Source organism: Aquila chrysaetos, chromosome 2 (assembly GCF_900496995.4).
Source record: "Aquila chrysaetos chrysaetos chromosome 2, bAquChr1.4, whole genome shotgun sequence".
Classification (NCBI taxonomy): domain Eukaryota; kingdom Metazoa; phylum Chordata; class Aves; order Accipitriformes; family Accipitridae; genus Aquila; species Aquila chrysaetos.
In genome coordinates, this window is record NC_044005.1 from 75,075,792 (window position 1) to 75,093,815 (window position 18,024).

General features: G+C 35.5%; 1 protein-coding gene across 1 annotated transcript in view; it reads right to left on the reverse strand.

Annotated features, from left to right (window-relative positions):
• Nucleotides 1-1,136: 1,136 nt before the first annotated feature.
• Nucleotides 1,137-18,024, reverse strand: part of MEI4 (meiotic double-stranded break formation protein 4) — a 71,725-nt gene continuing 54,837 nt past the window's right edge. Inside the window, exon 5 of the mRNA XM_030006057.2 lies at nt 1,137-2,066. Coding sequence (XP_029861917.1) covers nt 1,815-2,066 — 252 coding nt within the window. The 3' untranslated portion in view covers nt 1,137-1,814. The remainder of the gene's footprint in view (nt 2,067-18,024) is intronic.

Below are 18,024 nucleotides of genomic sequence, written 5' to 3' on the forward strand. Positions count from 1 at the left end.
AACAAAAATATTTTTTGCCAATAGATCAGCAAATATGCAGTGGTGTGCAATCTAGTGTTGAAATTGTTCTTTAGAACAGGAGTCTTGAAACAATATACATTTTGCTATTATACAGATTCCATTATCATCCTGTGTTTTGTGTTGTCTTTACAAAATACTTCTGAATGAAGCTTTTTTATAAAATGAAAATTATTATATCAATTAGATACCAGTTCCTTTTGTTTATTCCTTTCCTTGCTCTTTTCATAATAATGCTTTCAGCGCTCTGGAGGGAGGTAGAAGAACTGATCTTCTACCTTAATGAAACAAACAAACAAACAAAGTCAAGCACTAACAAAAAGGGCACAGTAGTTCCTGAGTGGCTACCAAACATACATACTTATTTAACTTCATTTGCTTTAATTTGGCTAAACTTATCTGACCTATTTCCCAATGTGACTATTCAGGAACACTTGTTTTGCAAATCAAACATTTCTGTTGAAAGTTAGTTTTCTAAAAGAAAGCATTAAACAAATGTTACCATATGACATACCAAATACGAAGCTTAAGAAACAGAACAGTGGCCAGTGTCTAAACAGGTATAAGAATCTCTCTTTGGGGAGCCAATTCAACATCAGAGTAACTTGTTTTGTAAATATGTATATATTTTACATATACAGAAAACAAAGGTTTATTATCTGAAATAAATGCATTCAAATTAACAAGATAAATTATTTACAGTATTAAAAAAGTGGTGTTTCAGAGAATTTTTCTGACAAAAATTGATCTGACAAAACAAGTGCAAGGGGAAGGATAAGGACTAATGCTAAAAATGTTTTATATTTACGGTGAATATGCACTACTAGGAGACATAACAAAATTAAAACATTGTTTATCTATTAGAAGTAAATGTTATTCATCATAGAACTAAATGTCATTAGTTCCCCTCTAAATTTATCAAAGACTCTGGATCAGTTAAGGTATTGTTGAACTCATACTTTAAAGGCCTTTTATGTTTAAGATGATTTCTGTTAAAATATGTTACTTTAATTATTACTAAGAATATAATTCCATCATAAAAATAAAATTTTAAAAATCAGATAATACATAAATATACAAATGGGATTTTTTCAATATTCATTAATTTTGAACAGAAAGATTTAAAGTAATCATTAAAGGAGTTAATTTATTCAGCCTAAATCTTTGAAATCATTAGTCAACTTGGAGTGAATTAGGCCTACCGTGCCTACACTTGTGCATACACAAGTAAAGACAAGCAGTATACAATGAATGTAAGAAAGTTGTAAAACTTAGCGCCAGATTTTATTTTGCTCAGGTGATGACTCTTTTGATTAAATCAGAAACAAAGCCTGTCCTATAAGAATTTGTAGTGATAAGTTACAAAGTTTAAAAAGAAACTTTTTTATTTCTGCCAACCAGCGATTGTCTCTGAAGTACACAGAAGCTATTCAACTCTTAAAAGACAGGCATTAGCTTCCTGACTTGAAAGCTCTACACACACTTTATGCCTAGACTTTAAAATTCATAGTGCTTGGTTTAAACATCACCTGAAACAACTTACTTTGTTGTGTACACAAACACCAACATATTGTTTTCCATTATGAGAAACAGCATTTATTCAAAACCAGCACCTGGATTATAACATTTTTTCCTATATTTAAAATTGGAAATAAACTGCATTAGCTCTGAAACTGCTGTATAGGATAGTAGTTTAAAGTAAATGTTTTCCAATAATGACAATTTTCCTGTCTGGCTCAAAAATTTTCCAATGCAATCCCACAACAAATGCACTGTTAAAAAGTAGGCTACTTGTTTTAATCAATTTGTATTTGAGCTGAGTTCAAAAGAACACTCACTCTCCATAAATATAAAGAAAACAAAGGGAATTCATCTGAGAGATGAAGAATAATTTGATCAAGGTTCTTCAGAAATTCGATTTTTTCTTCTCCATCATAGTCTGAGCTTGAAACGTTACCTTCTTCTGTCTCATTTTGAAGAAGTTGTTCCAGAATCGTGCACAAAGGAAAAATATTCTCGTACTGGGTAATGTCATACATGGCCTGCATCTGGGAATAAAGAAAAATCAATATATAAGCACAGTCTGAAAATGTTTCTGCAGCCCACCATCTCAGACAACAGTTTAAGGAATAATGTAAAAATTTGCAGTAGTATTTATATGATCAGAACAGCTACATATTCAGTAGGATTACTTCCAAGAAATGTCTTCCTTTTTGTGATAACAGCCAAATAACTAACTCTCCATCATGCTACCAAATGAAAAGTCAACATAACATCCTGTTCATGAGTCAAAGAGGGTTTTCTCTACCTAATTATCCAGAGGCTGTGACATACAATAATGATCTACAGATAAACAACAACAACAGCAGCTTTGTTTGTTTTAGGCATATAATGATAATGGGTGGATTTCTTTTTTCTGAGAAATAAAATAACAAGTAAAAAAAGATTTATTTTTTTTTACTCTCAAATATAGACAATCACCTATTCAAGTGACACCTCTAGAAAGCAAACAAAAAGTCCAAATTCTCAGTATCAGTAGAAAATACACAAGCCAGTACTACATATCTGAGTCAGTTACAAAGTGGAAGAGTCAGTTTGTCAAATGAGCTCACTGACCAAACTACAAATTCATTAAAAGCCTTATAGCTTTATCTAATATAAATTTACCTGCCCTGTATTTGGAAACTGCAATTTCAAACTGAAGCTTTCAGAATCTCTGCTGTACAGAGGGAACAACTGGTAAGATAAAAACTTAAACCTTGGGGACTTGTCTCCCTGGAATGAAATTCTGTGTCCTCCTTAACAGCAAAATCTACCAATGGCCTGATGGATGATCAGAACTGAAAAGTAAAAACATAGCTGCTCACTTTGTCTTTCTGAGCTAGTAGTTCTTAAACCTAAAATCTGTGTTTGAAGCTCCCTAGGGTAATGTCTTTCAGGTAACCTCCCACCTCAGGGACAAGACTAAGACACCATAGCCAACCTATTGCAAAGCCTCCATGTAGCAAAGTAATTTTGCTGAGTTTTCTAAACATCTTGAAATTTAGGTTAATTACTGAAAAATATTATCCCTAGCCTTGCATGCTCCCGTTCTGTCTTCCTGGAACCGGGTAAGAAAAATCTGCAGTTCAAAAGCTGCTGCCAAGAATTCGATATTGACATTCTTATCACAACAGACAGCAAAAAATATAAAAGGACAATATTAACTATTTGGATACTTTTAAAGTCCAATTAAATCAAATTCTATAACTAGGGAAAACCTCCTTCTAAAGCAGAGTTAGAAGACAGTCTGTTTCTTCAAATACCAAGCATCTGCCTCTAGGACAACCATGCCTAAACAGTGATTGTTTTGACTATTAACTGATACTGGTGAGATAAATGTATTTATTTTGCTGATTAGACTAAATTACAGCTCTCTCAAAGTTGAGAAAATAACCGGTATTAATGATTTCCTGAATTTCTAGGGAATACATGATTCTAAAGGCCTACAAAGTCTGCTCCTAAGACTTTCAGTGTAGGAGTCATCTGACCAAACACAGGCATCAACAGGCTGAGGTAGTTACCCTTGGTAAAGTAGTGGTAACTACTTTAGCCAACAGATGGAAGCAGGGGGTGGGACTCAGTTGCTTGAATGCAGGTATCTGTTGCCATTTTGGATGTCCATGGGTATCCAAGGCATGTGGATGAGTAGAGCTTTACATAAGAGGCAGCAGCTGTAAGCCAGGAGTACAACCTTAGGGCATCGCATCTAGTGTGGTATTAGATGTCCAAGTTTTGGCAGCTGAGTCTTTCAGGATGTAATTCATCCCATTCTAAACTAGATCCTCAGATGTACCATGTCCTGAAACTCTTTACAGTGATAAAGTATGATTGTGCCCAGAAAAATGACTATGTAGAAACATAAATTGAAGCTCTATGCTTTCAGTTCCTGTAATGTGGATATTAGAAGTACAACATTACAAGCAAAAACCTTTGTTTGACTTTTATGTGTTGGCCTTGTAAATTCACTCAGATCTTCCTTTTGCATGAGGAATCAATAGAAAATGTTTTAGAAAGGCAAATTATGTCACTTCACTTATCCCTGTAACCTCAAGCTCTTCCAAGCAGTTAAGCAATTGTGTTACTTTCAGTGGGTCTTGGAAAGTGCAACTAATTGCAACTTAGTAAACTATCTAATTGATTATGGATAATAGAAACCACAACCTAACTAATTCTCTTTCCTCTGCAAATACTACTGCACTAAAGGAAAATTATTTTAGCCACACAGAACCGACTTCGAACAGAAAGGGCAAGTCTGATGGCAAGGAGGAAGTATTTTTCTGAGGTTATTGCTTTTCAGGGGACAAATGCACTTTGAAATATCGTTTCACAAAAACAGAGGGGAAAAAAAAAAATCAGTCTAGAACATTTTCTGGCTCAAGGCTTTATTAACCTTTCCAACCCATTTAACAACCTGAATAAAATGCGTCTCCATTTCTTTTGTTAGATGTCTCTTGTAGCACTAATTGATGCAATTACTACCAATGCAAATTTATGCCACTGAATTTGTAAAGGAATACCTTTACTGTTACCTAATGGTGCAGTCAGATAACAGACCTATTCATCTCGTTCACCAATGTGTGTAAGCCGGTAGCGGCATATGTATGTGTACACACACATACACACAGCCAGCCCATCCAGAAAGTTCAGAAGGTATGTCTGTAAAGCAAACCTCACGTATAGACTACAATTCCAATACATGAATACCAACTTTAAATAAATTTAACACTTAAATCTGTTTTTCAGAAAGAATTTTAAGATAATCACTCTTTTTACAGATCAGACGGGTGTGCAATATGGGGTTTGGATAGTGGGGGTTTTTTTCTGAGATCAGTCCTTGCCAATTTTTCCTCACCAGGTACTTGGAAATGTGTTTCTTAGCAGTAAGATGCATTTAGTACACACCTCAGTTTTGAATTTAACTTTTGGAATTATTTTCTTATTACAATTTCTCAGTCCAAAAAAACTTTTCAAAGTTAAATAATTTTTAAAAAATTGTTAACTATATAAGATTGAGCTTTAAATCAGATGGAAACAAGGGGTACAAGGATCTCCTGGCTGGATTTGATGATCTGCTAATCAGCATTCATGTCTTTACATCACCAAGTTCAGAATGCAGGATTGTCAAAGGTTTTGGCTGAAATGAATTCTCCAAGCTTCTCCTACATTACACGGTGATCACCTGGAATAGCACACATATTTACTACATAATCTGAAAGCAGGGAAGAAGTTCTCTAACCTGTCTTCTTTACAAATGCTATCATAGAAACTAGGACTAATACATTAAAGGAAACTGCTCAAAAAAGTATGCAGCAATGACAGTCAGGATGCTAAAAAGCCATCTGTGCTCCAGGTCCCTGGGCTTTTATTATCCTTCCTCTTTGCAAAGCAACAGATCAGATGGCCCCGGATCAAATTCCAAGCCACTGCTCTTTTACTGGACAGATTTGGAGTTGGGGTCTTCTGCAAAATTTTGGACAAAAAGTAGGGATCTGAAAGCACAGAATTAATTGAAGTAACCTTCACAGAACAGTAGATGTAATTTCTGAAGGTTATTCAACCAGATTCAGAAAAAATCCCAAGTGATATTCTACATGCAATTTTTGCACTTAGAATGTGGTTCATGCACATTTATGTCATCTATTCAAATACTCTCAATAAGAGCAATATAAACAAGAGCAGGAGAATAAATATTAGCTTTGAAGACATGCTCTACAATTTTTAAGCCATTTACCAGTTGCAACTCGTATTTCTAGTGATGCAGTCTGTTGAAGCTGGAATTTTCACATGCAAAAAACTGAATGTTACCTTCTGAGTATAGGCAAATAACTTCTATTGCTTTTATGTCTCAAAGGACCTACTGAATGGAGACAATACTCTACCAGTGCAAATACAAATTAGATGAAAAGAAAGAGATTATGTTCATGGCAACTAGCATTTGCTGCCATGCAACTCAGATACTTATGTAGGCTACGGACAAAGCCTCAGCAACACCTGTATGCTTTCTCGAATAAGCCAGAAACAGCTCTAACTTGGGAAAACTTATTTTTAGTTTAGAATGTAATGCTGAAATGCTGTAATTTCTGACAAAATTAAAACAATTAGAATTAATCTAGAAGCACCATTATGTTTGATTAATGAAAAAAAGCTTTACTCCTTTTCTATCCCTATAATTTAGTTAACACCTGTTCAGGCTTTTTTAGTCCTATGAAGATACTGAGTTTAAATGTATATTGCAACCAATAATTATACACAACATAATGCTATATAAAATACTGACATACTGATACAAATTTGAATCAAACTGGAAAGACGAGTGTTTATACACCTCTGCTGTTTAGAAAGTGATAAAATTGACACTTCTAGAAGATGGCTGTTTTAGCAGAGAAGTGTTCCACCCAAATCTCCTCAATCCATCATGATCTAACAGTTTTGCTTCTTGTAAATTTTTTCTTGCAACTTTTGCCACTTCCATTTCTTGGCAAACTTTTACTATTCAGCAGGGATATAACTTTTATGCTAGCAAGATGTCTTCTATATCCCAAGAAATTCTATTTCAAATTTCACTGAAATATCAAGTGTTAAAAGTTGGTATTTCTCTCCTTTTACATGCATATTTTTCAGAGAAGCATATAGGGAAGACTGAAATAACCAACAGGAACTTCTAAAGGGAATACTAAGCTAATAGGGATATACTGGCTAATACTGCCTTTCAACAGACACAGAGGCAGTAGGAACTGCAGCTCCTGGGCTGTGATCACTTAGGTAGTTAAGGAGGACGGAGGATAGAGCAGAACCAAATCTGCCCATCTAGCCATTTCCAGCAAAAATCCCCCATGGCCTGTCCCCTCCTTGGGGAAGCAAATGGAGGCAAAGTTCCCAGAAATTCTTTAGAGCAAGTGGGAGCAGGCAAAGAGCATAGATCTTCCTTGAAATAGTCTATTACCAACCAACACATCTCAACAAATAGTTCCACTACCCCTTGCTTCCTTGCAGAAGGCTGCTGGTGCAGGCAGGTACACGTGCAGACTGAATTCTTGGCAAGAAAAGTAAAATTCATGGGTTAGGAGGCCACAGAGAGAGCGTAAGCTGATGTCCCATGTAACACAGAACACGGGACTTACCCAAACTACTTCAAACTGTTTGAAGTGGAGCATGCCTGTTAGAAAATGTCTAAGCTTGATTTACACATTTCTAGACATACACAACACTGGGTATGCTGTTTAATGGTCAATTATCCCAACTCTTTTTAAAAATTATTTATTTATTTTATTTGCTGCCTTGGCTTTCTGGAAGTAGGAGGGGTTGCTCCATCTAGAACTATGAGGAAGGCGGATCTGGGACTACACAACAAGGCAGTGACAAACTAAATAATAGCCATTGATGTCCACGGAAATGAAAAAAATATTTCTGTGCTTACTATGCCTGCATATAGGAGGGATGCTTCTCTGAAACTGTTTTCTGTATTTTAACACTACAGTTGTCCTAACAAGTATATCACTATAAAAACAAGTCCCTAAAGGAAGAGAGATTTAACAGCATCACTTTTTAGGAAAAAAGTTTCTAAATTATCATAATGAAAAATAAGAAAGAAGTTATGGACTGGAAACTCTATCAACAAGTGATCAGCATTTAGTAAATTTGTGTTTGCTAAGGTAATGCTGACAAAACTAAAGTTTTCAGTAAAATCAACACTGTTTTACTCTACCCGTCCAGGCTGAGTCAGAGGTTAATAGAAATATATTTCAAGAATGAATGAATTCTTTCCTCATGTGGCAATACAGTCTCATTTTATGAACAAAGAAGACTCTCACAGGGAATTCTGGTTTTGACCCTTTGTTTTTCCTTTGAGAAATCCCTGACCAGGCTACTCATTGCTGTGTTTAAGTCCTAAACAGAAGACAAACATTTTTCAGAGTGTGGCATGTATGTTTGGGTAATAGGTATTTTACTTCAAAACAACACGGGAAGTCCTTTAACGGGATGTTCCACAAGCATGTAAGTAACCTCTATGTGGATCATTAAAATTTACAAAACCAACAATATCCATGGTATAAGAAAGCATACAGTAGGCTAAAAGAGGTTATCTCTAATTGCTGTTTAGTGTTTAAATAACATGCTGATAAGCATCTCTACAATATTTAAGGCAGGTATGCATGAAAGACTTTACTAGAAATCTTTTTGTTCTGATTTTAATACTACTGTATTTGAATAAAAGGTAATTACCTTACAAATTGCCATGACTCGGGATTCAGTTTTTAGCTGATTAGCATTTCTCTTTAATTGCTTTTTGTTTTGTGATTTGAAATGCATATTTCCCTAACATCCCTCCCAGTAATCATAATCCTTATTAACCATGTCAATATTCATCTGCCAAGAAAGTTCAAACTGATTTACACCCTCTTTCAGAATCTAAAGCAAAATTCACATCACCTACAATTCCTTATTTAAATTTATATCAACTCCCCCCTGCCCCAAACTTTCAAAGTATTTTGATCTTTTATTCAATGGGATCTGAAATTCTAGTTGTGTTGTCTTTATTCATGCTGACTATCACTTTCTTCTCAAGTGGCTCCCTAAGATTCAACAATTCTGCTTACAGATCAAGACCAAACGTGCCTCCAGAAAGGGTCAAGGAATTACTAACATTTCTGAAAGTTAAATTCCAGAGGAGGGACCATCAGCTAAACACTTGGAACAAATGAATCTACAGCATGTGCAGTGACAACAGTCCTGAGCAACATATTGTGAACAACACTTTAGATGTCCCAGCCAGCCGCACGCTAGAGAGTTTTCAGAAGCAACAGTAAGAATCTTGCCAAAATTATGTCTGTCCAGACACAATAATTTGGCATACCCTGGAAAATAGTTTTGATAGCACAGAGAACAAGCACTTCAAATTCTATCACCCAAGTGGAAGACGCTTATCCCCGAGACATCTATGCATCATGCCTCTTCCACATATCATTTAGCAGGGTCATCTGCTACTAGCCCTTAATATGACACACTGAATTACAAGAAACTCCCAAGCCATCTTAAGCAGTATCATTCTTATCTAGTAATATGATTTCCACAACATATTGTAAGAAATTAAATATACCAGCAGTAGAGCACTCAAGCTTCCATTTTGGAGTAAGAATCATAACAATTGTTTTGCAAGTAACATAACGAAGACCCAGAAAGCTTTAAAAAGTAAATTCTAATCCCCATTATCCTGTTAAAGAAAGCTAAAATAGGAGCCACTAAGAAATCTCATGTAGAGAGAACAACCAAAAAGATTAATGTATCAACCTTCTTGGGATACTGGGAATTTATAAAACTATTTTACTCCAATCTACAAGGCATAAACTTGAATTGTCACTTCTGTCATATATGTTAGTTTTGAAATCTATTCTAGAATGAAAAAAAATAAAAATCAATTCTTCACAAGCTGAAGCATGAAATATGTTGGGTTCTTATTAGTTTTTTCAGAAAAGAATCTGAAATAAAGATTGTGAAAGTATCTATCATAGTATGGGTCCTAGCACATAAGCATCCAGATTTTATAACTAGAAGGTCAAGTATCGTATCAAAGTTTCTAACATATCAGAAAAACAAGCTAAAAAAGCAGGAAGAATATAAGCTGTCAACCCATCAGTTTCCCCATTTAGTAGCCACTGTCCGTAAGAAAAGCAAGGAGTAGGACAGAAAACAGCTTTCATATTCTTTCAAGTGTTCTTAAAAGTGGTAAGGAAGCTCCTCCTGACCAGAAACCCTACGGTGCTTTGATTGCAGCTGATGTTTGAACGGGCCTTCCCAGACAGAACTGTGTTCTGTTCACAGGCAGATTTGTCTGTCCTTCAAGATTTCCACTCAATTCCCTGGGTCAGCCTTACACATATCAAGCTTCTGGTTTTGGCAAACAGGTGAGAGGTAACACATTCATAACATCACTGCATTGTCTGATGTGCCTTTCCTTCATTTACCACAAGCAAGTGTAGGAGTACCATATGCAATAACCGTATCATCAAAATAATAGATGCTGTTTGTTGACATAAGAAATTACATTCTCATCCTACAGGAAATGTCATAAAGTATACAGCAATGCTAGTAATCTAAGCAAGTCCTGAAAGTAAACATCATACATATAACATTTTTATAGGTAAAGAATGACACTAAGGTAATAAAATTAAGTTTTGAATAACAACAACAATAAAAAGTCCTCTATTAATTAAAATCACATCAGAAAACAATGGATTGCTGAAAAATACAGCTATATTAATTTCAGATTTATAGACCGAAGTTTACATATCTTTAGAAAATGCACTGAGGTACTGAAAATAAACAGCAATCACTTTGCTTTAGTGGCTCGCTCTAACAAACACAATCCTGACAGTAATGCAAGATACATGCTTATCAGTACTTAATCATAACTCATTCATTTTTGAAAAGAAGCTTTTGAACACGCTTTTCTTCTCATAAGGCTGTTTTTGTTTTTCTGCAGTAGAATTTAAAAAAGCAATTACAATATGGTACTTACCTAACCAATTTCAGAGCTTAATACAGTTTCAAGGTTACAAAAATCAGTCCCTAATCCTTACCACCATTAAGACAGCACATGACCTTTTGTGTAAAACAACAAATAGCATTGTACTAGCAGAATTAAGGTAACCAATATTCAGAACATTCTCAGAGATGATCCTGTTCTTTCTGCAGGTGCCAGAGTACTCGCCAATTACTAAATGAGCACACAGTAGGCGAAATGCAATGCTAATGTCAGATTTACTGTGCAATCAGAATGCAATGTTAGATATAGCATGATATTAAAAATTTGTCCTGAAAATATTAGAAAAACTCCAACATTTCAGACGATGACTAGCCTTTCAAAACGATAGCTAAGCTTCAGTTTGAGACAGATTTTTTTTTTTTAAGTTAAATGGTCTGGAACAAGAAATCAAGCATCTTCCTAACTGTGGACCAGATGTCATAATTCAAAATACCTGCTACTTCATTTTATGCACAAGGCTATTTACAGTCACCTAATTCTATTTAATAATCACCAGTAGGCAATACATACAAGAAAGTAGCAATGCTTCTTTGAGTGCCTTTAGTAACACAATAGCATTCCTCTTTTCTCTTTGCTACTTTAAACAGATATAATGCTGTAAATTTAATGCAATTTAACATAGTTGGTTAATTTATCAGGCAGGATTAAAACCACTGTGAAAGATATTAAAAGATCATATTAACAAATCATACTAAATACACAGGCCACCTAGCTCTTCAAAATTATTTCAGATGACTGCAGGAAATACATTAACAAAAATATGACAGAAAATCATCACAGATTGAATCATTAAAAAAGGAGAGAAGAAACAAAATCAAATCCTGTCAAAATTAAGGTTCACAGATGTTATGCTGTAAGTGACTCCTAGCAAATTTCTACATATTAGAAGGTCTAGCCTATCTGGCACAGTAATCATAACATTACTAATGAGTGAAAGACATCAGCTGCAATATAAAGAAAACCTCCTATTTTAATGCTCAATTTTATTTTATTAGAAGAAAGTCACTATCCTGAATCTTAGCTTTTATATGTTCCATTGCTATCGGTGCTCTTGTAGATAATATGTATGCTATAGTAGAGGGAAAACTTCTGGGATAATATAGCAATTTGCAGACTGTGAACAAATAAGAAAGAGACTACTGCTACATTTTAATGGCTTTAAGGTAGCCTGCAATACACTCCTTCGAGTTTCCCTGATGACAGCAAATTAGCCAATAAGGAATGCTGTGACTGTTTCTGCTACCAAACGTAACTCATTTAAATCGAATTCAGGTTCTCCTATACTATACTCACATGCAGGCATTGATTTAGAAAAGTTTTTAAGCTTTCCAGCCTGCAAACCCTGAAAAATTCCTCATTTGGTTTTGTCACAGGTCCTCTTCCTTAATACTGTGTATTTTATATTCCCTACCGGAGATGGAGGAGATGAGATTATCACCATGTAGAACTACAGTTCATTTAATGTTCTTTTCAGTTCTCAATCCTCTGGCCAATAAGAATGGGAAGACTTTGACTTCCTTAATCCTAAAGGGTTAATTAGACTTCTTCCACCTACTGTTACCTCATTGGGATCTCAGTCTGGTGTTCAGAACTGGACAAGCTCAGCCTTGGGCCATTGCCACTCTGTATGATGCTTTACTTTCCCATGAAACTTTCTTGATAGCTATAATCTCTTTCCAGAATAAAACATGCCCCATAATTTGTTCCAAACCCTTTTATCCCCAGGTGACACAGGGATTTAGCAACAAGCAGCGAATCAGTTTATATGTATTTTTTTCATCCCAACTCTTGAATGTCTGAGATTATATCCGTTATCAACACAAATGCTCATGCGCAGATGAAGGAACTTAGTGTCTGGGTTCTAGACTGATTTTAATTCCATTCCTTTTTGAGAAAAAAAAAAAAAAAGCAAGAACCTATGAGCTGCAGAGCCTTCTTTCCTTTTACAGGAAAACTGCTCTTGTTTTTAGGATCAGAAGAAAATTTAACCTGTTGTAAAAGATCTTCATGAGCATCATCCTTGGAAAGGGACAGAGTTAATGGTGGTTCAAGATGACAGTAAGGAAAACTAAATAGAACAGCTTCTGGCTGTGGTAATACAAATCTATGCACATAGATAGAGAGTAAATGCACTTCTTAAAGAAGGGGTTATAGCCAAAAATGGAAAAAGTAATAAATAAGAAGAGGAATGTATCAGGCCTCTTGGGTATATCTACAATGTGAGGGCAGGTATCTCATCAAACTTTTCTCAAACTGGGCCCTCATCTGGGTGATGGTAATTCCATTATTTCAGTGAATCCAACTCTGGCTGTACTTGTGGAACAGCCAAGAAGCATGGCCTCTCTAAGTATGATCTATGGAACTGGATTCCTCTGAAAAGTGATTGTCATTAAGCCAAGGGATCTTAACATGGTTCTAAAATCTCCAATGAAAAGAAAGACCTCATTCCCTCTATCATTAGAAAGACTGAAGTTACCAATAGGTAGATGACCATAGAGAAAGGCAGTTCTCTAGGTAAGCATACAGACTCAAACTAGGAGGTGCTCCTCATGAAAACTGTAGAACTTTTTGATTGTCAGAGAATATCAGCACAACCATTGCTGCCTGTAACAACCTCATGATGAGTAAGCCTTGGAAGGAAAATTCTTCTTGAAGTCAGTGCAAAAACATTGGTGAGGGAGGACAGTTTATGCAGAACTTTGAATTTGTATAGACAGTTTGATAATTAGCTGGAGAAGCTGATGATGCAAGTAAGTGTAACTTCTTCCCAATTTCATTGTCATGCTTCTGGGTCTTATCTCTAGAACTTTACTGTTTTATATTCACACCCATCAACTAGCTCCCATGCGGCCACAGAAGTAAAAAACCTCCCTCACCCAAATCAAATGGGAAGTCAACTAATCTACGTTGGTATATTTTTTTTTAAATCTATCTATTCATTAGATAGCTTGAAACTCGAGACTTCTGTAATGACCTTCCCAGATCTAAAATGGCCTTGTTAACAGAAAGATATTCTGGCCAACATCTGTTGGCAAAGGATGCATTCTCCAAAAGGATATACAGGGATCTTATGATCAAACCAGACTGAATGACCACCTGAAAGACCTCATGGATCAACCTGGGAAAAAAAATGTAGGCTCCTCCCAGATGCAGAGTACACACATGCTCAACTGTGAAATACTCCCTCTTATGACTTTCATGAAGATGACAATGAACTTTCTAGAAGGACTTGTGACAGATTTAGCTGAGTCTCTTAAAGTGTGTTTGAAGCCTGTTGCTTCTCCTATGCTCGCACTTAGCAAACAATTGAAAAGAGGAAGGATGTTTCAGAGAGTAAGAGGTGGAATACCCATGCTTGTGGGAAGTCAGAACTCACAAAAGCAAGTCAGTTGTGGCATCACGAGGAGCATCACAAAATCTGAAGGGAAAGAAGCTTCTAAATACTGCCAAATCCCCAAGCCAGCTGGTCTACTGAGATGGTCTAAAAGAATTAATGCAATTCCAAAGGTAATTCTCCTGATATACCATGATCTTTGAATAGCAAGAATGGAAGTGATGCCAGACACAGTATATACATCTTCTGCTGGTGTTGAAACATGAGACTGAAGACTTCATTCTGGATAAAGTCAATGGCTTTTGCTGCTTTTCTTTCGCTTTATTAGAGTTAACTGACAAAGTTACTAACAGCAGCAATTATACAAAGCTTTGTGAATTTCTTCTTAGTGCTGAAAAAAAGGTAGAACCTGAAAAGTCAGCTTTCTGCCTTCTTCACTCATCAGCTGCAAATCATCATTGCTTGGAACAAACATCTTTCCTTTCACAGCTCTATTTGAACACTAAGTTCATAGTGCCTGACTCAAGACACAGCCTTATGGTCAATCAAAAAAGGAGAAACATATTTGTCTATTAGCAGGACTGTAACAATAGGGAGAGTCAGGTAGTCAACAGAACATTCCTCCTGAACCAACGCTCTTTCTCACCACATTTGTACCAAAAAAAAAAGCTTAATAGATCAGGTGGGTAACGCTTAAAATATTTTTATGGAAGTAATCCGCATGCATTGTTCCTAAAAGCGACCATCATTTGAAGACTACTGTGACAAGGAAACAGTTATTCCACTCATATCTGGTCTTCCCATGGTTGCCACCAGGTGCCCCATTTTCCAGGGGCTGCCCCATTACAGCTTTGGAAACATACAGAAACACTAAGTGAGGGTTTTCAAGGAGCAGTTTTAATTTTTGAATTCTTTAGGATATTCGGGACTTCTTGTATAAACTGCAGCATGTTCTAACGACATTTTCTGAGAACAAGATAAAGGTTAGAAGCACAGTACTTCCTGAATCTACTCTTCTTACTCACCCTTTAGGATTCATTAGATGTAGATCCACAGTGAACCACAAAGTATTGGCTGAAAATTACTGCCTTAGAGAGAAACACATCCGAAGTGATATCAATAGTCCAAAGACAAAAGGTAAAGCAGAGGAAAAAAAAAAGATTACAGAGAATTAGCTCATATGACAAGAATTTTCATGGAATATCCACACAGAGGAAGCAGCTAGAAAGTTCTCACACAGGATCTGAAGATCGAGAAAGAAAATATACTAGATATTACCTTTGAACAAAGGTGTGTCTTTTCTCAGATGCAAGTTTTTTTAACCTTCAAATTTCAATGCCATCTAGTTCTTCCATAATGATAAAGGGCAAAGAACGACTCAGTTTTTCTTCTTTACATCATACGCTGGTTTCTATACTGCTGTTGTAATCCTCATTTGTCTCCTCTTTAAATCACAATCTTTCTTTCTCTCAGAATAGATGACTGCAAGTCTCTAAATCTGTTGGTTTTATCCAAACCCTTTCTATTCTATTACATATTTTCTAAGAAGACATTATCACATGACCAGGTCTGCTACAACTCATCATCTGTATCTTTACCAGTTTATCTCAAATCCGAATAATATTTTAGAACAGTTGCTCTGCATGGAAATAATAGCTAAGAACCTATTTTCTGTAGTTGGTAAATGACATGAAATTAAATTTAAAGAACTCACTCTTAAGGGTTAAACCAAATAATCATTCATTACAGTTATGAGTAAAAATTACACTAACTGCAGTCATCAGAATTTAGATCCACAATAGCTAGCACCACCTTGCTACACTAACTGATGAAAGAATAATGACAAAATACTCAGAGTGGTTTTTAATTTGCTGCTCTTGCATGCAGTATGATTTATCTTACAATTTAAAACTGTGCTTAATTGCATATTAAGAGATGGCAATATGTGCAACAAGATTTTATTAATACCACTGCATGTCATATTTCATATTGAAAACAATCTACACTGGCTCACCTATAAAATGAACTCATAACAAAGGCCTACTTCATGCAAAGTAGCACATTAACATTCCACACAGACTGTAATTGCCATTCTACTGGTTATTATAATATTCATGTTTGTAAGCAGTTTTGAATAGCAGTCAATTACTTGTTCGTTTGGAATGCTCCCCTTGCATTTATATTATGAGCCTTTGAGAAAGCAGTCACTGACTGGTGGGAATAATTTTGCAAGAACATAGGTACATTTTTTTAGGTTTATTTTGACTTTGTGCAAGTCTGAAAGTATTTCTTCGTCCTTGTTTTTGAAAAAGTTAACTAATTCAAGTAGCTGCAGTATTCACTACAGAGACAGACAACTGGGCTCTGAATTGCTTTAGGAACATGCAGCACGACAGTAACACCAATTAGAACATACTGACACAGATGCTTAAAAGACTAATGCAAATTTGATAGTCTATTTTCAGAAGCAACTCTGGATGTTAACTGTGTGTGTAAGTAAATAAAAGGAAAGAGGAGTAAATGCAATAGAAATATGAATGACCCGTAAGAAGATTAGCATACTTAAGGGTAGTTTTGATGTGAAACCATGAGTTTAGCTTTAAACATAGCCAAACAAAACTGAGAAGTTCTCAAACTAGGAAAATCAACACCCTTAGAGCAAATCGTGTAGTGAAATGACAAGGAACAATTGTTAAAAGTGCAAAGTTGACAGAGTTGCAAAAAGCTGTGAGAAAGGCAGCAAAACCTCGCTGACAGCAAAAAGCCAAACGGACAGTGATGGTGACTACTAGCTCACTCTGAGAAGTACACCCTAACTAGAAAATCACATCTATTGCTCAGTCTCAAATATTAGCTACCAGCAGGCACACAAGTTAAGAACCAGAAGCAACAGTAAGATGATAAGAAAACAGTCATTTTAGAATTTATAACTAGACAGTCCTTGTTTGTCTATTATGTGTAGCATTTCCTTAAGTTTGTGACATGCCTTATTATTTCTATTTTGTATGTGTGTATCAGACTGCAGAAGGCTGAAATTCTACACAGTCCATAAAAAGGAAACAAAAAAGTCCTCCTTTGCCGCTGCTTTGCTTACTTAGAAATCAATTCTCAAAGGTTTTTCTTTTTGCTGCTGTTGTTCTCACATCTTATGACGCAGTTACTTTACTCCTCCTAATTCCAAATTCATAACCATTCAGTGGCATTTCTGTAACACAACTGCCCTTGAAGGGAAGAGAATGTAAAAACAAACTAAATAAACAAGCTCAAATTTTTCAGAGCAAATATTTTGACTTAAAATACTTAGAGCAAAGAAATGCAGACAAAAGCAGAGTAGTAATTCTGCCTCTCTTTAAAAATAGTTCCAAGTTCTTGGTAATCATGTATCTGAAAGTTTTGAATAATGTAGTATGGTGTTTTTACACAGCCTTCAATTTTAAATCTAGAAGGGACCACAATAACCACACTGCTTGATCTGAAAGTTCAAGGAAAAAAGTCACATCTTTTTTCCCACAAAATGAATTTAATCATCTTGCAGAAAGATATATATATATAGCTTTATCTTAAAGGTGACAAACTATGGAAGTCACTATTTTTCCTTGTAAGCTGCCAGTATGTCAGCTGAATTTTCCAAGTATCAACATTACAAAGCATGCTGATGTAAAAATGAACCCATTAAAAGAAAATGTGAGAGCACTGATAAAACATTAAATAATCTATACGGAGGGAACAGAAGAGGAGGCAATTAAAGGCACTGAAGGTAAAGTAAAAATTTATAATGCTAGTAACTGATGAGAGAAGTTAAAGGGATCACAGAATATCAATAAGTAGTAGAGTTAAAAAAAAAAAAAAACCACCACCAAAACCAAAAACCCCGAAGTAAGTACTGTAAAGCATGTTAGGAATAAAAGTAAAACCACAGATAAAAACAAATTTACCCTACTAAATATAAGTAGGAAAATTATAAATTAGTTACGCAAAATTATAAATTAGTTACGCAAAAACCCAGAAATACTCAAGAGTGGTTTCTCCTCCACTTCTGAAGAGGAAGAAGAAAAGGACATTTCTATTCCGTATGATATTGTGGACA